The 20,592-nt window shown below is 46.5% G+C and overlaps 1 protein-coding gene across 7 annotated transcripts in view; it reads right to left on the bottom strand.

Annotated features, from left to right (window-relative positions):
• Positions 1-15,619, bottom strand: part of ZNF608 (zinc finger protein 608) — a 101,414-nt gene extending 85,795 nt beyond the window's left edge. For 5 of the 7 annotated variants that reach the window (XM_048930609.1, XM_048930607.1, XM_048930613.1 and 2 more), the window contains exons 1-2: positions 13,814-14,054; positions 11,834-12,878 (exon numbers count right to left, since the gene is read on the bottom strand). In XM_048930609.1, coding sequence (XP_048786566.1) covers positions 11,834-12,718 — 885 coding nt within the window. In that variant the 5' untranslated portion in view covers positions 12,719-12,878; positions 13,814-14,054. Of the gene's footprint in view, positions 1-11,227; positions 11,450-11,833; positions 12,879-13,813; positions 14,055-15,358 lie in introns of those variants that run through there. The other 2 variants (XM_048930608.1, XM_048930614.1) reach the window with 2 other exon arrangements.
• Positions 15,620-20,592: the final 4,973 nt, after the last annotated feature.

The following is a 20,592-nucleotide window of genomic DNA, read 5'->3' as shown; positions in this document are numbered from 1 at the left end:
CCAGGGGAAGGTCATGCTTGACCTATCTGGTGGCTTCTATGATGGAGTGACGGCACTGGTGGACAAGGGAAAGTGACCAATGTCATTTACCTGGACTTGAGCAAGGCCTTTGACACAGTCCCCCACCACATCTTTATCTCCAAATTGGAGGGATGTGGATGTGATGGGTGGACCACTCGATGGATAAGAAATTGGTTGAAAGGCCGCAGACAGAGGGTGGTCAGCAATGGCTCCATGTCCAGGTGGAGGCCGGTAATGAGCGGCATTCCCCAGGGGTCTGTCTTGGGACCAGTGCTTTTTAACATCTTTATCAGTGACATCTATGATGGAATCAAGTGCACCCTCAGCAAGTTTGCTGATAACACCAAGCTGAGTGGTGCAGTTGACATGGTGAAAGGAAGGGATGCCATTCAGAGGGACCTCAAAAGACTTGAAAGGTGGGTCTGGGTGAACCTGATGAGGTTCAACACAGCAAAGTGCACGGTTTTGCACATGGGATGGAGGAATCCCAGGCATCCATACAGACTGGAAGGAGCAGTCCTTGAGAGCAGCCCTGCAGAGAAGGACCTGGGGGTCCTGATAAACGAAAAACTTAACATGAACCAGCACTGTGCTCCTGCAGCTTGGAACACAAATGGTATCCTGAGCTCCATCACCACAGGGTTGGCCAGCAGGGACAGGGAGGTGATTGTCTCTCTTACTCTGCTCTTGTGAGGTCCCATCTGCAGTACTGTGTCCAGGTCTGGAGCCCCCAGTACAAAAAAGACAGAGGACTGCTTGAGAGGGTCCAGAGGAGAGCCACAAAGTTGATCAGGGGACTGGAGCACCTCCCCTACAAAGACAGGCTGAGGGAGCTGGGCTTGTTCAGCCTGGAGAAAAGAAGGCTGTGGGGGGACTTCATTGCAGTGCCTAAAGGGAGCCTACAAACAGAAGGGGAATCAACTCTTTGAAAGGGTTGATAACTGTAGGACAAGGGGAAATGGTTTTAAGTTGAGGGAGAGGAGATTTAGGTTGGATGTCAGCGGAAGTTCTTTACAGAGAGAGTGGTGAGGTGCTGGAACAGCTGCCCAGAGAGGTTGTGGATGCCCCGTCCCTGGAGGTGTTCAAGACCAGGTTGGATGGGGCCCTGGGCAGCCTGGTCTAATAATAAATAGGGAGGCTGGTGGCTCTGCATGTGGCAGGGGGGTTGGAGATTCATGATCCTTGAGGTCCCTTCCAACCCGGGCCATTCTTTGATTCTGTGATAAAAGCATTCTGGATTTTGACTGAAAAGTTAATAAAGTGCGGGTGTATACAATCATGTGTTTGCGTACATACCTTTGGGCATGGGAGGTGTTTTCTATGTGGTACACCAGTGCACTGTCAGATGTCTTTAAGTCCACTGCTGTAAGCTACAAATGCATGCATTATATTTTGGCTTCAATTATCTTTGCACCCTTTCCTGAACAGCTGATAATCACAGGAACTGCAGTTCACCTCGAACGCAGAGATGAACTTCAAATAATATGACATGAGGAAAACAAAAAGGTCACACTACTCCAGCATTTCACAATGTTTGTAAATACTGTTTCCTCATGAAATGATGTTGTGAATCGTAGGAGTCCACCAGAGAAAGTCAAATCTTTAGAGAAATAAATAAGATGGTAGGCTTCCCATTCATGCAGTTAAGAGTCATTTCTGACCCAAAGAAGCACAGAATAACATCAAGGTCATTTTCTTCTATTTCTTGCTTTTACATTTCTGTCCTTGATGGAGAACACTCTGTCAGAAACCGTGAACCCAAACACTACGCACATGTGTTCAATTCCATTCAGATGCTCATGCAGACAGCACGCTGCAGCCCCAGTTTGGGATAGTAAAGACAGTGAAACATTAAAAGAAATCCATATATAGGTAAGTGAATTACTACAAATGAACAGCTAAATTTGCAGGTGCAAATCTCATTTAGAAATGACAGGTACTTAGCAATATCAACTTCAGCAATATACGCCCAATGAAATTCCACAAGCCTATTTAAAGTCTATTACTGTTGCTGACATCAATCTGCCAAGCTACAGAGTGCTAAGCTCTACTAAAGATTTGCACCTATAAATTTAGCTACTGGTATGTTTGAATACACTGTGTTTCTCCATACAGGCAACTACATACATAAGGCAGCCAGGCAGAAGGTAATCAAACAGAATTGTTGTGAAACCTTTTACGTCAGCTTTGCTCAAAGAAGGACTGAAGTTTACACTCCCAGCAGGGTTTAGATTCCAGCCCATTCCACAGCGATCTTCAGACTTTACTCAAGAATTCACTTCCTCAATGAACAGAACTGCAAAGGCCATGTTCCTAATGCAACTACTAATGGGAGCACAAACATAACCTGAGGATCCTGAAAACTCAATTTATGTAAGGTTTCTAAAGGCATACTACTAACACTAGTGAAGACACCTACTGAGTGAAGCATGCTAACAGATATAATTAGCTGTCTCTATGAAGAAGCACTAATGACGAAATGGAACTCTGATTCTCCTCTCTCACCCTCTCAACAAATGTGGATCACTGCTGGAGTTCTGAATAATAGGTGGTTTTCAATGTCTGCCAAACAAATATGTTTATCCTGCAAAACTAAGTAAAGATAAAAATAAAATCTGTTGTGCCAGCTCTGAAAAAAAAAAAAAAGACGACAACAAACAAACAAACAAACAAAGCCTCATGTCCTGATTTGGCATAGCAATCACAACGTGTTTTTAGCATTACTTGTAAGCACTGTTCATTTTTAGAATTTATCCATTTGTGATGCATCTTCAATAATTACATATCAGCTGAAAAGGTTTTGTAAACATTAAGTAGGAAGAGGCATTTTAAGCCTGAAATGTATATTACAATCTAAGTTATAAAGGTGAATCTTGGAGGTACTTTAAGTGTAGTTGGCAAGTTCTCCTCCCAGAATAAATCTTAAGGATCAAAAATAAATATTCAAGGAGCATTAATTTGTTTCTAGATGTGTGTGTGCAAGTAAAACAGCAGCCATAATGTGGAAATTTGAGTCACATTTTGCAACTAATTGGAAGCAGATTAAAATTCTGCCTCGGGGGAACATTGTCAAACTAGAAGCTGGAGCAAATGAAGAAAGAGGTGAAAGCATCGTGAAGAGCTGACAGATTTACAATGCTCAAGGCAATAAACGGTACTAGCTGAAAATGAATGTGCTTCACTGTAGTGCATGCAGTTCTCAGTCATATCTCAGCAATAACAGCCCATAGCCAAGAAGCTCTTATTTTCAGAGAGATGGTAAAGGAAACAGTAGGAATGAAACAAATACTATTGCAGGTGGTGGGCAAAAACAAAATACAAATCATGCAGTGACTCAAGTTGCTACAGGAATAATCAAATCAGTCATAGTGTAACATGGCCATTTTATAACATGGACTCATCTCAAGCAGGGCTCACGCAACATAATGTAATGACTGTCCAGCTGAGTTGAGCAAGAGTCAAAGCATTAAGCTCTCAACAGAAGAAAAAAAAATCAAGTTTTCTTATTTTTAAAGCGGGCAATAACACACAAACCTGCAAACAGATACGTCAGAAGCAAAAAGAAAAACTCTTTTTAAGAGGTGATTCAAAAAGGTTGGAGGAGCGTATAAAAATTAAAGTGTAAAGGAAAATGTACCAATGCCATGAAGGAAATAGCTGCTAGCTTTCTCCTTCAGTGTATGGCATCTGGTATAATGTCACAGGAAAGACCATTAAAGGATCTGGACAAGAAATGTAAATAAAGAATATCAGCCAAAACTCAGCTGCTGTTTTTATTAAAAAAGTAGCTTTTCTTTATAGATGTGGGTATGCATACACCCTATACTCACAGACATATGTACACACATATACACACAAATATGTATTAATTTATATACACACACATACATTTATATAATCCAATCCTTAAAAGGATTGTGTAAAACTACACCATAGTTGAGGACTATGAATAAGATTTTCAGTAACACTGGGTGTGAAACAACAATCTTCAAACTGCTTTCAAATTACAACAAAATGTTTCCTTTGATTTCCAGGAACCAATTCAATGTACACTGCCTAACATTAAACCCTGGGCAAAAAAGCAACTGGTAAGACTTAATGTCAAACATGCTCGATATAGCCAGCATACCTCTGGAGCATTAGATCTGTATCTTGAGTGTAAGCTAACCAACCTTCGATATTTACTAAATCACATTTGAAATTTCTTGCAGCAAAACAGAGTTGACTTGAAAAATGAGATCTATTTCTAATTGCATTTCCTTCTAATACCTTTTGCTGCACAGATACAGATCCATTCCCCTTCTTAAAAAGAGAACTGGCAAGAACATGAAACTCTGAGACGTTCAACTACTGCCATTACTCCGCTGCTGTAAGCCTATAATAAAGCACAGATTTGATAGTGCTATCCATGTAGTGTGGCAAACCACACACAAATAAACAGTTCTCCACAAAGAATGAAAACCCAAAGACCTAACTCTTCCAATTCAAACATTATTGTTGCTTTTAACGTGAGCCATCTGCAGAAATCGGGCCAAGGAGGTAACAGGAAATCCAAAAATAATTCGGTCTGGACCCGCATGCTCTGAGAACAGAGATTACAACTGGCTTTTGACTCTTCTTAATGGTTGAAAGAAGCAATGAAAATCATAAAACCTGTGTTTGTCTAATGATCACCTATGGGAATGCGGAGACCAATTTCTACCACAGTTCAACACAGGACCACTAAAACTCATCAGTGAAGGCAGTGGTATTCGAGTGTGCAAATTCATGATAGTCAGTGGATATAACAGAGCCCCCAAATGACTCCAAAGATAACGCAAAAAAAAACAGCCAACAAAAAAACAAAAAACAAAACAAAAAAAACTGTGACATGCCAGCTATTGCCCAAATCAGAATGACAGGGGGTGAATTTGAGGAGTTCAGGTAAGTGCAACCAATTCAAGCTTAGTCTTCCACTGCTAATTGAAGCATATAAAATAGAGCCAGTTACTGTGGACAAGCTGCAAATATACATGACAAAAAAGCTGACTAGTAGAAACTTGACTGGCAACCAAAGACCAAGCTATTATTTCAAACTGTTATGGGAAAGCAATAAAATTGCTACCAGGTCTTCTCATGTTACTCTTCAATAAAAAGAAGCCACAGGGGAAATAAGAGGGGGGTGGGGGGAAACACATCAAAACCTCTGAAGTTCCTTGAAGTAAAATATGCGTTTGTGGCATAATGCCATCTGCTTGCTGGTTAACATGACAAGACAATTCAACAACCAGAATATCAGTGTTCTGAAAACAACAAGTAACCACAATCAATAGATTCTAGTTCCCTGTTCTGACTGCAATAAATTACATTCACACACAACTATTGGCATATGCTTCAAATATCCCCACGGGCACATTTTTCTTATGTTATTATTTGACAGCAGAGATTCTCAGGAGACTGAATCACCTCAGCAAAGCTGGGTTTGTGCCCGGGAATAAGGTTTAGGCTAGGACAAATCAAAAACTGGAAAAGGAAGAGGGGGGAGCCAGGTTTTCAGCACTCATTATTTCTGTGCAAATATAGTGCAAAGACTGTTAAGTCATAATGGTTGAGGAAGGTTTATCGCAAAGGACACAACTCAACACTGTGCTTCCTGACTCTAAAATTTACTAGGAAAAAAAGAACTTCAAATTTAAATTCTTGATGAGTTTGCTCTGAACAGCGTCACTGGACACTATGGGGAGATGGTAGAAAAGCCAAGATCTATCACTGTGTGCTAGCCTAATAGAAAAATTGACATATCAAACCTTTCTCGGTAATCAAACACTTCAAGCAGAACAACAACATACTATGCAGTCCTCAATCCTATCTCAATCTCTGCGGCTTGCCCTACTTCATCAGATTTTATTATCCAAAGAGTCCTGTTTGTAAGCACAGAGAATGCATCTGTGTACATATGCACAGGTTCACAAGAAGAAACTATTCCTACTCCTTGAATTTTCTTTTTGCTTTCTCAAAAAGATGAAAAACATTATAAAGAACTTGCTTGTCAGTCAAATCACTCTGAATAGTTTCACAGCCCTTTATCCAGATGTTTTTGTTCCGATTGCCAAGACCATTTTGTCAGAATTAAGATGAAATGCAACAGGGAGTGCTTACTGAAACCCCGGCTACAACACAGCTCAAAGTCATAGTTTAAACTTCACATTTGCCCAAATGGCTACTTACAGCCCACAGTAAGCTGCGGTTTTAATTTTTAAACGTAATTAAATAAAAAAAAAATTTGCAATTTAAAATCATACATTAGGAAAACTCCTCAAGTTCTGCTACAAAAGCTAGTTATAATCTTTATTTGAATTATCTTATTTCAAGCATATTTTTGGACAAATTAAAAAGTGAAAGCTTGTCCTGTTACACTTTTCAGTTAAGTACTGCAGCACAGAAGTGCTGGAGCAGAAACATTCTGGCATGACAAGGGAAAAAGTTTGCCAGATTGAAGAAGAAAAGAAACATAAATAAGCTCTGTAGATTTTAAAGAGCCATTTACATTTTGCAATTACATCATACTAAGAAATTTTCATAGACCACCATTACACTGTCTGCCAGCGAACGGGGAACATTACATGCAACCACAATTTCTTTTTTTTAATTGGTATTTTCCCTGTGATTGTTATTAAGAAATAAAAATAGTACCTTGATATGTAAGTTTAACTAGAGAAACATTAGGTTTTTGCAAAACCACGGCCATTCCTGCAACCGAAGTCACTGTGTCTACAGATATGACCACTACCCAAGTGCCTATGAAAGGACATATTTCTATTGCAGGCAATAAAGCACAACTGAGAAGTCAGATAACCTTTCCATCCTTTCAGGAAATGCAGTGACATATGAAATGTACATTAGAACGTTCTGTAAGAACAACGGTGAAGTTGGCATAGTGTCAGCCACATCAAGTAAAGAATAACCTGGTTGTTGATGCCCTATACAAAGTTCAGAACAAGACAGACAAAGACATGGGTTAGTCAGCAGTCCTACTTGTGTACCACGGGAAAAATCTGCCACACACAGCTGACAATTCAAAAACAGACAGTTCTGAGAAACACAGAACATCCAGCAACTACACACCAAGCTAAGTGAGGCAATCTGTCTCCAAGAGTGGGCGATGGAAACCCATAATAGGGAATTTATCAAAAATGCAGACAAAGGTAGCAGTTTTGATAGTGGATAAGGTGTTCCCAGAAATACCCTCCTGACAAAGCTTGTGAAACGTGCTCAGATACCATGCACACTGGTAGCACCACCTAAGGCTCGCAGGAACACAGCATATAAACACAAAGAGAGTTCAAAAACCATTACAATGCAGTCTCTTTACACAATGGGCACTCTGAAGGCAGCTGTTCAGTGCCAATCTGGCCAAGATCTCCTACTCCATTTCTTTCCACTCTTTGCTCAGGAAGGTCATTCTGACCTACTGCTGCACAGACCCTGTTTTGTGGCCTTTAATCTCCTGTGTTGTTTTGGAACACATGCAATCCCAGTAGTTTAGAAGGGAGAAAAGGGTGTTAGCACTGCACCTGGCAGCATTTCAGCAGTGTCAGGGACACGGTGTTTGTTTGACATGAACAGCATGTGTCCAGTTAATAGAGAACAGCCCAGGCTCTCCCACAGACATCAGTGACAGCAAGCCTGGGGATAGGGCTTCTGAAAAACACTCCACTGCTTCTTATATACCCACAACATGAGTTTCAACATGCAAGAAGACCTGTGCCTTTCAGACTTCTGACTCACACCATCATCAAAAAGCAGATGTCCCAGAGACCAAACCCTGTGGAAAAGCACAGCGCACCACAGAGTGAAGCCAGTGGGTTGGCCAGCACTGCACAGAAGTCCCCACAGCCCACCACCAACCTGACTGCCTCCTGTCAGAGCAGGCACAGATAATGTTCTTTATCATGGGTGCCACAAGACCAGTTATTAGCTTCAGTCAAAGGGCCAAACAAAGGCCGGATGGCGCTTTATCCAGCGCTTAGGCTGCAGCCAGGAGTGGTATCTCCAAACAGCACAGGACTCCAGTTATCTTTAAAGAGTAGTTTTCCTGTAATCAACAGCTCTAATCTGTGCATGGAAAACTTTTGTAAATGGTTTTATTACACATAATTAGTTAGCTGATAACAGCTTGCTAAAGTTGTCTTTTGAGAGTCACTTTTTTTTTTTTTTTTTGCCTCTCCTCCTTCCTCTTACTTCTTTGGGAAAAACAGCATCGTTCAGGTTCTAGCAAACAGCGAGACCTTTGAAGATCTGACCCTTATTGTGTTTGCCTGCTGGAGGTGATCTCTATTATGAATTCTTCAGTGACTGAGCTTCTGGAAATCTCTTTACATGAAAGCAGAACCAGTTAACTGTCTGTACGAACATGTGTTTTCACAGCCTCTCCTGTATTACTGCATCTCACAAAGCTTCTATAAAGTGCCAGGTGAACTTTTTAAAATAATAATAATAATAATAATAATAAAGAAAAGAGTCTTGAAAGTATGAGCAAATGTCAACCATTCGGTTCCTGTTTTTAGGCTGGAAACTAGGAACAGATGGTACTTTCCATGTTACTTGAATCTGGTTATTGAACACCTCTGTGGTTACAGGAGATTTTGCTTAGCACTTTTAACATACATTTCATTTATTGGACTATAAAACGCTACTTTGGAAAAACAAGTCTTTATATAGCTATAATTAAAACAGTCTTGCAGCAAGCCCCTTTAACGCGGAGAACACGGTTAACCTCGTGACATCTGGATAATCAATTCCTTCCCTTTTACTGGGTATTTACGAAGTTATTAAAATTGTAAAATTACCGATGCTGAAGACAGGCGCTTTCCCAGCAGCTCCCCACCAGGCTGCGGGCTCCCAGCGCTGCCTGCAGCCCCGCGCCCGGCCCGCCAGGCCCAGCAGGCTCCAGCCGCACCGCTGCAGACGCCCGGCCTTATTGCTCCACAGCAGCCAGATCCCCAGTGCAGCTTTCAAAACAGTTTGCTGTCAAACAACAATAGACTTTGTTCTTTAATTGAAGCGGGTGACCCGCTTGCCCTTTTATTTCACAGTGAATAAGCTACATCCAAGGCCAGCCGGGACAGTACATGAAAAGCATATCTCTGTCACATCATTAATCAAAGCGTGTACTTAAATGATTTACATCAGCGGGCACAAATCACAAGGCCGCCCGATGAAGCATGGCTTATTTTCAGTCCTGCCACAAGGCGCCAAGGCGAGACAACGCCAGCCAGCACGTTCATCTCCTTTAAACAACCAAATGAGAAGGAATATGCCAACACAAGAGGGACATTCGCTCCTGAGTGTCACCAAGCATTCAATTACAAGCCACAGCTCAGCACCTCGGGCTGCAGCTCCGGATTTTCCATATTATCTTCATCAAAGCACACAGATCTCTACACTCCAAATACAACCCTTCCGTACCCCAGTTAAGCTGTGACTGCTGCAGACCCCGACCTTCCCCTAACACACACAAAGTAAATGGCTGTAGATAAACAATGTAGCAGCTGTTAGAAATACGGAAATGCGGCTAAAAAGAGGAAGATTTGTTCTTGCTGACAGACAGTAACTGTGCTAAAAATGGCAGAGCATGGATAAGGGATGGAAAATGGAAACAGGTTTTAACACCAAGAACCTGAGGAGTGGTTAGCCTACCTGTCAAAGCTACTTATTCAGACATGTCACCAGTGGCTTAACCACAGAATGGGCTGCACGAATATAGTTCAAACATCTGAGAATTACAGCATGCTTTGACTTTATCCACATACCAGGGGAGTGGCAACTTTTACAACATACTTGCGGTTTCTGCATTAAAAAAAAAAGCCAGCAGAACACAGTCACTGATTTAATTAGGCTTCGTAAGATCAATTTATCATGTTTTACACAACTTTCCGCAGCAAAGAAACAGAATAAATAGACCAAAAATAGACACTGAAGCACGCTGTGAAAACTAAGCAGTGACTGCAAGTCCTGGGAATCCGCTCCAAGCTTTTCTCAAATAGTAAACAAATGCAGCGTTGTCTTTCACACCACATACAAAAACCTTTGGATTTTCACTCAGCGGGCATTAACTCCTTTCTGTCTAGTAGGACACATCCAAATTCATGAGACGTGCCTTTCACAACATGATGATAAATGGAAACTGATTTTTAACATGCAAGGCTTGAAAACTATATATCTCCAGATACAAGGTGCTTTGTGCAAGTGATGCATACCCAGCTCCAGCCAAGGCGAGAACAAAAACAAAAAACCCATAACGATAAACAGCGCAGTGCACTGCGCGGCATCTGGCACGTATGTGTATCCTTCGTGCGGTCTCCCGTGTGACCCGAGAGCAAAAAAGAACACAAAAACGGGAGAAACCACACTGCTCTCTAATCGCTGTTGCCATGACAGCAGCCTTTGAGATACTGCAATGTTCAGATTGCCAGCTAAACAAAATTGTTGAATGTGAACATTTGGCTGGAAGATTAAAAGGCTAAGGGGGTTGCAAAAGGGCAGTACCTCCCACATTCCAGGCAGCCACTGAATCCAATCAAACGGCTCTGACTCCTTAACCACAGCCATTGTAAGGACTGGATTAGGGCAATTTATCTAGATAGTTAAAACAGATTAGAGAGCTGCAATTTGAAGACCATTGGCAACAAAAGCAAATGCCTACTGTACTAAGTTAATAGAGGGAGCGGGAGACTTTGTGACACCTTTTCACAGTGAACAGAACCTCCATAAATAAAAGTGCAAACGTATACGTATGAATTACACCCGTTTGCCTCTCTTCTCATCCGCGTTCAGACAAGGTCACAAAGGCTCATTCAAATTCATCCGTAGACACGCTACATTAAAAGCAGTAACACGCACACAATGAGAAATTCACGTTATTTCCTGCCTCGAATGCAAGCCCTTGAAAAATATTTTCGGATTTTTACTGGTAACTCCTGTCACAAACACACAAATCCAATCTTGGAAAGTCGACTTGGACGCTACAAAAAACCTTCAACACCTCAGAAACGAGAGAGCAGCACAGACGGGCGCTAAGGAAAGGTGACTTCTTCCCCGAGACCTCTGCCCTGCCGACACTCGCAGGACGCTCCGTCAGCGCGTTTTCCCAGCGGCGCCGCTCGGGGAGCGGCACGAGCAGACGACGCGGTACCAGCAGAACTCCGGGCCACCCGGCACCGCTCACCTTGCCGGTGCTTCGGGCACCCCGCCGGCAGCCGCGGGCCCGAGCCCTCAACGCGCGGGCAGGGCAGGATGCCGGCACCGCGCCCGCCCTCCCCCAGAGCGCGACGGTGGGCATTCGTCGGGGAAGCACCCTCCGCTACGCCGATGAAGGAAAGCGCACACCTCCGCTCGGCGCCCCTCCTGCATGTCACCGCTCGGCGCACCGGCGGCCGGACCCGCAGGATTCGCAGAGTTCCGCGCCCCCCACCTCCCCCTCTCCCAACCCCCCGCCCTCGTGAGGCCCGGAGGCCCCGCCCGCCGCCGCCCGCCCCGCACGTCGGGGCCCGTGGCGCCGCGCACGCCGTGCCGTCGGCGTCCCTCGTCCCCACGGAAGGAGCCCGCGTCCCCGCCGACGCCTCCCGGCGGCGCTGCGGACGGCCCGCGCACACCCGCAGCCTGACACTGGCACTGCGTGCCGGGCGCTGCGCGCGGTGCGGGACGGACAGGTGCCGCCGGGAGCGGGGACGGGCTGCGGGGCACCTTGCCGTCGGTGGGGGAAGGACGGAGGTGTGCCACGAAGCAGTCCGTCACAAACGGGGGGATGAAGAGGAGAGGAGCTTTATCCTACCTTTTCTGTCTTCAATTTCTTGACTCGCCTGTGGCTCTCTTCCTCCTCCTCTTCCTTTTTTACCAATATAGAGTTCCCCATTAACCCTGAATCCGGGGCGCCTTTGCTAACTTCCCCAGTGGCTGCGGTGCAGTGGAAGGGGCTGCCGCTCCCCCCACTGCCCTTGGACCCGTAGCCATAAAGGTGCCCGGAGGGGCCCTGTCCACCGCCACCGCCCCCAGGGCCGCTGGGGGGGCCCAGCTGCACGTCGTGCTGCTTGTCCTTCCGGGACTTCCCCGCATCTTTATCCCGTTTGGCGCCTCGGCTGCCCTGGCTTTTACATGGTTTCTCCTCCTTGTTTTTCCCACAAGAGGCAATGGCGGTGGTGCTGCTGGTGCTGTTATTATTGCCGTTTGGGTTACCGCTCACGCTTTGACCCAGTGCTGAATTCATGCCAGTTGCCTCTCCAGGGCGCCCTTGGACTTCCTGCCTCTTGCCAGCACTGCCGATCTCAGGAATCCCATACAAGGCAGCAGAAGGCAGAGATTTATTAGAATCCTTAGAAGTTTTACTCCTTTTCACTTTTGATTTAGTAGTCTCTTTGTGAGAGGAATTCCCCTGGGGAGCGGAGGGCTGAACAGAAGCAAATTTTAGGCCATCAGCTAAGGCTGAGGTAGTATTAGCCCCACTGGATGCCAGAGCCCCACAATCCTTGGAGCTGGTGCTGCTGCTGCTGGTGGTATTGGTAGAATTATTCATCTCAAATTTCTGTCTGTCCTTCTCCAAATCTGCGTCCAGATCAATTATTAAATTCCCAACACCGATTTCCCAATCATCGCCACTGTCGTAAGTGTCAACTGTGTTTGGATCCACACCTTTTCCTGTACTGGAAGTGTTCAATGACATCCTGAAGATGAGATCTCTAGAGTAAAAATTCGATGAACTTTCCTTTGGAGGTGTGGGGACATTCGTTTATCTCCGCTGGGCTTTTCTAGATTTAATTCTTCTCGTCCTCCTTTTCCAGGTGTGTCTGGGTTTGTAACTTGTGGTCCACATCCACCTTTTCCTGTGAGGAGAGGAAAAGTCAAACATGTCTTGTCTGAGTCTTACCAAAATATAACACAACTAGTAAAAAAAAGGCCAAGGCGGGGGGACTGAAATCATTTGCTACCCACATTTTTTTTTCCCCCTTAAGTTTGTTAAAGCAGAGGCAGTAGCTGTCATGCTTTCACAGTGAGCATCCTTAACCTACTTGTCTCCCAACATCCTCAAAAGCCACGTCCAGGAAAAGGGAAAAAAAAAAAAAAAATCCATTAGCTAGGTGATTTAAATCCACAAAGCTCAGGAAACGCAGCCTCAGAGCTGGTGCCTAGCTGTGGGAGCACATGTTGTAATTTAACCCCAGGACCACCACCTAGGCACCAGAGGCAGAAAAGGAAGTACACAGGCTCTCTCTTCACCACATTCCATGGATTTTGTGGCTTTAAACCAGACCCTTGAAGTTTTGTGTTATTTCTGTATTATCTTTTTACTCCTTTTTGTACTTAAGCCCCTTTTTATTTATTTATTTATTTATTTATTTATTTGGAGGGGGGAAGAGGAGGTCGAGGGAAGGGAGAAACCTAATTTTCCTTCACACAATACGGTTTCTATTAAAAACAAACAACCCGTAAGCACAAATGAAAAATATCAAAACCCACAGTTAAAAAAAAAAAGAGGAAGAAAGAAGTAAGATCTTTCTTAAGAAACATCAGCTCAAGATTACAGTCCTACAAGCAATTCTAGCAGTCACACAATTGTTAGGTCTGTTAAATACAGTATTACTGACTGTACAGGAAACTGATTAAGACATACACTTTAAGTGATCTGCACCAAGGTGGCCTCAGTGACCGCAAATGAGTGTGTGTTTGACAAAGCTCAGTTAAAACGATTTTTAAAGGGATCTCTCCCTTTTACAGCCGCTTATCGAAATATTTATACATAGAGATGCAGAATGCTTACCTTCAGTCCTTTATCATTTTTTTTAATTAAACCAGCAAATCAAAGTGCTGTTCCCACTCGTCTCAGCAACAGCTCTGTGTCTCATTTTACTTAGAGAGCAAGCGATCACGCAGTAGGCAGCAAGTACCATCGCAGCCCGGTCAGTGACACATCTCCCCTACTTTGGCACTCGGATCAGAGGTCCTTTTTTGCTTGTTTGGTTTTTCCTCCTCGCTTACAAAAATAATTAAAAAAAAAAAAAAAAAAAAAAAAAAAAGATGCTGCTCCTCACTCACAGCTCTGCATGCCGGTAGGCAGCATTCACTGTCAGAACTGGAGCATCAGGTTATTTTTGTTGTTGTTGTTTTGTTTGTTTTTTTTTTTGCTGTTTTGTTTTTTTTTGTTGTTTTGTTGTTTTTTTGTTGTTTTGCTTTTTTTTTTTTTTTTTTTTTTTGCGCGCGCCTGTTTTGCTTTCCTGAGTAAGCACGGAATCGTAATAATAGTCACAGTAATTTAAAAAAATAAAATAAAAATGTTATCCCCAACTTCCCACTCCATCTTCAGCCCCGCGCTCGGAGCCCGCCTGAGCAGTGAGAAACGATCCCGTGCGACAGCCCACAGGCGGCCGGGTGTTACCGGCAGAATGTGCTAACATCGGGTAAATTAGTGAAAGGGAGGAAGGGAGAAAAGGAGAAGAAAGGACTGAAAATCCGGGCTGGATTCCGCCCGCTCGCTGGGAAGTGGCATTTTTTTCGCCCGTCCTGACAGATCTGATTTCTTCGAGTTACTTCAGGGGGCGCGGGGGCGGGGCGGGGAGCGCCGCGCTGATACCGGGAGGGGCCGGAGCGGGGTGGGGGGGCAGCACCGTACCGACAGCGGCGCTCAGCAGCGCGCAGCGGTAATTGGAGCCCGGCGAGACGCAGCCGACGACCTTTTTTCAGGACAGGCCGCTCCCCCCTCGTTGTATCCCGGCGAGGGGCCCCTCCCCCGCTTCGCCGGACGGCGCGGAGCGGAGCCACAGCGCGGCGTTGTTAATTAGCGGCGGGGGGAAGCCGAGCGCCTAATGAGCCGGCGGCGGCGGCGGCGGCGGCGGCGGGGGGCGGGGCGGGCCGCGAGGCAGTGCCGCCAACCCCCGCGGCGCTGCGGTTCCGTTACCGCGCGCCGCACGTGACCCTGCCGGGCGCCATTGGCTGCGCCGCGGCAAAGATGGGTGGCGGGGGCCTGCGGGCCGCCCGTCCCGCGGAGCCGCGCAGGGTGACGGGCCGTGCGGCGGCCCCGCTCGCCCACCCTCCCTACCCTCCCCGCTCCCGCCCGGCCGCCGTGCCGAGCTGTGGCGGGCCCTGCCCCGTTGCACCCCCGGGCAGCGCGCCGTCGGGGTACGCGCGCAGCCGCGCGGCTGCCCTCGTGCTCGCCGTGCCCGGGGCCGCTCGCTGCTCGCAGCGGCCGCCCTGCTCACTGCGGCTCCCAACGCTACCCTTGGCAGAAAAATAATAATAATAATAATTAAAAAAAAAAAAAAAATCACCCCCTCTTCGTGCTACAGACACACCACGCAACCGTACTTACGGTCTGTACTGGATGGAGGTGGCCTGTTCCTTCTAACTGCATTGGGTGTGTGTTTGTTGCAGCCGCTTTTTATTTTTGGAAAAAAAAAAAAAATCTAATGTCTTCAACAGATTTATTGTATTGGGAAGAAGAGAGCACCAGATACCATGAACCTTCCTTTCTTTCTAAAAAGGAAAATTAAAAACAAAAGCGCGGGGAGGCCCGGCCGCCCCCCGCACGCACGCGCGCACACACACGCACGGGCCCGGCGTGCCCCCGCGGCGGCCGCGGAGGGGGAGTGGGACCGGAGCGGTACCTGAAAGGGACTTTTCTTTGTTCAGAATGCCCCTTCCCTCCCGGCCAATGGGAACCCAGCTTTTATGAAATTGGGCCTTCCCATTGGCCGCCGTTCCTCCTGCCTGCCGGCGGGCTGTAAGGCAGCGAGGCGCACACACGCGGGACGCGCGGACACGCGGGGCACAGCGCGGGCTGTGCGCGCATCCCCGCAGCCCTCGGGCCGTACCGTGTGAGCGCCAGCTGCAGCCCGCCGGCTGCAAATCTCACTTCTCGTTCCAATTTGCCTCCTGTAACATTTAAGGCTTAAAAAAAGAAAAGAAAAAAAAAAAAGAGCCGGGGGGGGGGGGGAGGGGAGCGGGGCCAAGACAGAAAACCAAGGTGGAGAGCCGCTGTGCCAGGATTCGTTCTTTGAGAGGAAGACTCTCATTTTGTTTTAATTTAATTCCAAGGCGGCTTTCGCGGCGGTGATGAATGCTGTTCCCGTGCCGCTTTCGGAGGCGGTGCGGGAACAGCTCGGCGCCCAGCTGCCCCTCGCTCGGAGTCCGGCGGGCTGGGGCTGCTACACGTGCTGCCTCGGCAGAAGCAGCCCGCGCCCACGGCCGTGCTCTGTCTTGACAATATGCCTTAAGTTAGGCAGGTCGGCCTTTATTAGTGGTGTGGGGATTTTTTTTTTTTTTTTTTTTTTTTAGGAAGGAGAGAGAGAGAAAATAACCCTTTTGTTTCCAGGCCCCTGATTTACTGCCGCACGCACTGAACTGTGAACGCCGGCGACCATATAACTACCACGTGAACATCCTTTCACAGGAATTAGTAACACAAATCTTCCCAATCGGGCTTTGTGTCGCTCGAAAATATCCCCCTTAATCATCCTCTTTGTTTAGCTGGGGAGCCATTACGCCGCACCTCCGCCTCAAATTGCGCTTAACTCTTCGTTGCCCGACGGCCGGGCGGTGGGACACGGCACGCCTCGCACCTCGGGGCCAGACTCACTGCCCCTCGACATTTCCCCGAGTTATCTCTTCGGGAACACCCGCATGTCTCCGGGCCTGCCGCCGGTGCGGGATGCCGCCTGTCACCCGGCAGCGGCTGCGGGACCTGCAAAGTCCGGCGGGGTGGCTGGGCTTTGTCAGCCCGCGGATCGCTGCTCCTGTTTCGTTATGATATGTATTTTTCAGATTTAGGTAATAGCCCTGATTTTTCAATATCGACCTCTGTTTAGACACGTTTCACTTTGGGCTGCTGCTCGTCTGCGAAATTACAGTCATTTTCACATTATTATCCAGCGAGTAGGAGACGATTTGCATTGAGCGCCGAGTGGGGGAAGGGGTGATGGGAAGCGATCTGCCACGGTTAGAACATCATTCCAGACCGAGTAAAATCGCTGCCAACAGATGGTCTGAGTACGAGTCGAGGCGGAGCCGCTGGACGAGGGGGCAGGGATACCGCTGCCCCACGGCATTACCGCCCGTCCGGAACTGATAGCGGGGCCGGCGGCGGGCACGGCCCCTTGGCTCACGCACCCAACAGCCCCGCCGGGGGTCGGGCAGCTTCCGCACCTGGCTTCGGCCGGCCCGCTCGCCCGTAACCGCTTGGCAAAAGGGCGACGAATTAGCAACGTTTGTCTAAAATGGGAAATCCGGTTCTGATTAACGCGGCCGCGGACCGCTAACAATCCCAGCGAGAACCACCCCCCACATCTCGCCGGACACAGCATCGCGTAGGCTAGGAAAAACCACGGGCAAACATCTATTTTCAGCGGAAGGCACCCGAGGCCCCAGCCGCGCCCCGGACAGCTGGCATCACACCCGCACCGAGCCCAGCATTCTCCTCCCGCAGCAGCGGCCCGGCTATCGAGGCTGGCAGGGCCGGCACGGGGACGCGCTCTCCCCTGCCGCGGAGGCGCGCCTCTCTCCCTGCCGCCGCCCGGGCCGCGGAGGCAGACAGCCAATCAGCGCCACAGAAATCGCTTTCGCGGCCTCTGATTCGTTGAGGCTGAGAGCCGGCGTGCGGCCGGCCGCGAGGCGCAGGGAGCCCGGGTGCGGGCGGGAGCAGCTGGCCGGGCACGCGCTCCCCAGGCGCGCCTCCGGCTGCCGCCCTGCCTTGCCCTGCCTTGCCCTGCCCTGCTGCTGGGCGCGCGGCCGAGCCGGCCGCACCGGGTCTGCCGGCGGCTGGAAACACCGTGTGACTCTAGCAGCGATTGCAGCGCAGCCGTTATCTCCTTTATGCAGACAATTTCCTCCGACGGCACCCTTTGTGACTGAGTGTCGCGTGCGCGTTGGTGCCGGTCGCACCCCAGGGCTGCGGTGATCGAAACAGCGTTTTTTCATTCTCTTCCGTATGAAGGGAGAGGGCAAAGTCCTGTTTCTCTTGAGGATTTATTTACCAGGTTAATTGGGTGAATAGCATTGCCTCTGCACGTAGCGTTTTGCAGACATGAGCATATTTAACAGCAGTGCGTTGGAAACGATCATATTGATCCGACCATTTTGGATTAGCAGACCCTTACAACCCCCGGAATTCATCACAGCCTGTCCTGCGGTCCTCTTGGTCGCTATTTTAATTGGTGTGTGCGAACCACTGGTGCTGCAGATTCGTTGTGGATAATTTATTACAGTCTCACAGCCTGCCAGTGATCCATAAACTGGAGTGTGGGAATTGGCGATACAGACATTCATGCACTTGGCAGATACTTATGTTAGATACTATTTTATTCTATTTTATTTTTATTTTTGAAAGGGGCATTGCTAACAATGTTTTCTTCCTTAGAACAGTCTGTAGACTCTCTTACCTTTACCTGCATATTCACAGGGTCTCTCAGTTTGATCTAAAGGTCAGTTCCTCTGATGCTTCAGCACAGAAATATAGTTACGTCTGGAAACAAAGTACCTGTGTAGTGTTTATAGACAGCACCAAAACATCACCTGAGAACTAGCATCTGGAAGAAGGAGTTTAGGAAAACCCTGTGTGTTCCTATGGGGATAGGGACAGTCCAAAGGTACACCTGATAGAAGCTGCCTAAATGCAAGAAGGATAAAAATAAAATAATAATAATAATAAATCACCAACTGGAGATAAATAATAATAATAATAAAAATGCTAACAAAGAAATCTTCAGTGAAATAAATGGTGTCTCAAAACAGGTTCTTCCTTTCCATCATGTGGAAAGCAACAGAAAGTGAATACTATAGGGAATAATTCCATTCTGGTGTCAGAATGGACTGACTGATATAGTGATTCTTTCCCATTTCCTAACTCGCAGTTCTGTGAAATTCTGCTGTAGAATTTGTACTACAAACCTTTGACCCAGACGTTAATGTAGCATTCAGCTCTTTATATATTCAATTTCTCCTCAAGTAATTCAAACAAGAGGTTATTTATTTATGTAGAGCAGTGTAAACATTCAGATAATATTTAAAAACATGTATTTCTCATTAAATTGAGTGTGATAAGAAGCAGGCAATGCATGTTAAAATCTGTTTTCCAGCCTTTTGCCATAGCCTTAGTACTCTATTACACAGTGCATTTTTTACAGCTATTTTCATACAAAATAACGTAATATTTCACAATTTATTATAATTTGTAGTAGATGGATAGAGGAACAGTATTTTAGTCAGGCAGAATCCACATTATAGTGGTGCTAGGGTGAAAAATGTACACAAGGCCAGTGGTTGGGTGCCATACTTCAGATTTTCAGAGAGAACAAATGAGCGTGGGGAAATGAAACTGAGGCTTAGGGAATAGTATTAGATTGTTTTATTAGCGAGAAGGCTAGGAGTCATAGGCCAGAGAGAGGGAAGATGAGTCTTGAAATGGAATTTGCAGAATAGTAGTCAGTCAGACTTAAGGAGCCTTTAGCAGAAGCTGCAGTGAGAGCAATTTGTTGTCCAGTGGGAAAGGAGAGACAGCAGGTTGGAGCTTGGCCCTGGGTATGCAAAAGGAATAGGCACAAATAAAATCAGATTGCACATATTAGGAGTGTGCAAGGTGAGGAATGAATCTGTGAAAGTTTTCAAAGCCAAGGTCAGGTGTGCATCAGCATTAAGACAGGAAGGTGGGCACACACCATGATTTTGGGAGAAAAGAGCTAGAAGATGATGAACCTGAAAACTCAACAAAATAGTTATCAGAATATGTTCAGGAGTTGACATCACTGGATTTTAGAGCTGCAGAAGGTGATGAAGCAGAAAATAAGTGTTGCGGGAGAAGATGCGTGCCTCGGTAATCAGGCTGAGAGGCATGTTGATAAATGGTGTTTGGTTCAGCTACACGTAAGAAAGCATCCATTAATTCTCATTGTTTTCAAGAAACAAGAGTAGAAGTTCTTGTTTGCCTGCTCTCAACTGCAAAGAAGGGATCTGCTGGAAGAGGAGCGGGCAGAGGCACTGAGTGAGACAGCAGGAAAAAAAAGGACAAGGGGAATTAAGATCAAGAGAAGGAGAAGACATCATGAATAAAAAGAGGAAGAATGCACAGAGGATGAGGGATTAGGGGTTCTTTTTCTCAGCATTCTCATAATTAGTTCATGGCCTTGTGAAAGTCATGGTACTTTTCTCTGTGACTCAGTGATCTTGCCTTGGACCGGCAACAAAACCACTGTATGGATGGTACTTCCTTAATTCCTCAGCCAAAGATAATGCAGCTATAATAATCAGTGGTAAGGAAAGGCGGATTGATCAGATGAGACTCTACTCACACTGAAGGTTTACTCACGTTCTCCATGGAGCTACCCCTAAACACTGTAGAACTGCACTGTTGACACTTATGAAGACACATCCAATCCTTAAATACTGACTGCATAGATACAATCACAAAAGTTAATGCAAAAAGAGAAGCCTGGTAAACAACAACCACAAAAAGAAATGGCAAGGAAGAGCAAAAAGAAAAACAAAAAACTTCTGAGGAATGTATAGATTCAGAAGTCCATTGACAAGAAACACCCAGTCGCAAAACAAACAAAC

Source organism: Lagopus muta, chromosome Z (genome assembly GCF_023343835.1).
Source record: "Lagopus muta isolate bLagMut1 chromosome Z, bLagMut1 primary, whole genome shotgun sequence".
Lineage (NCBI taxonomy): Eukaryota > Metazoa > Chordata > Aves > Galliformes > Phasianidae > Lagopus > Lagopus muta.
This window is presented reverse-complemented; position numbering and strand designations above follow the sequence as displayed.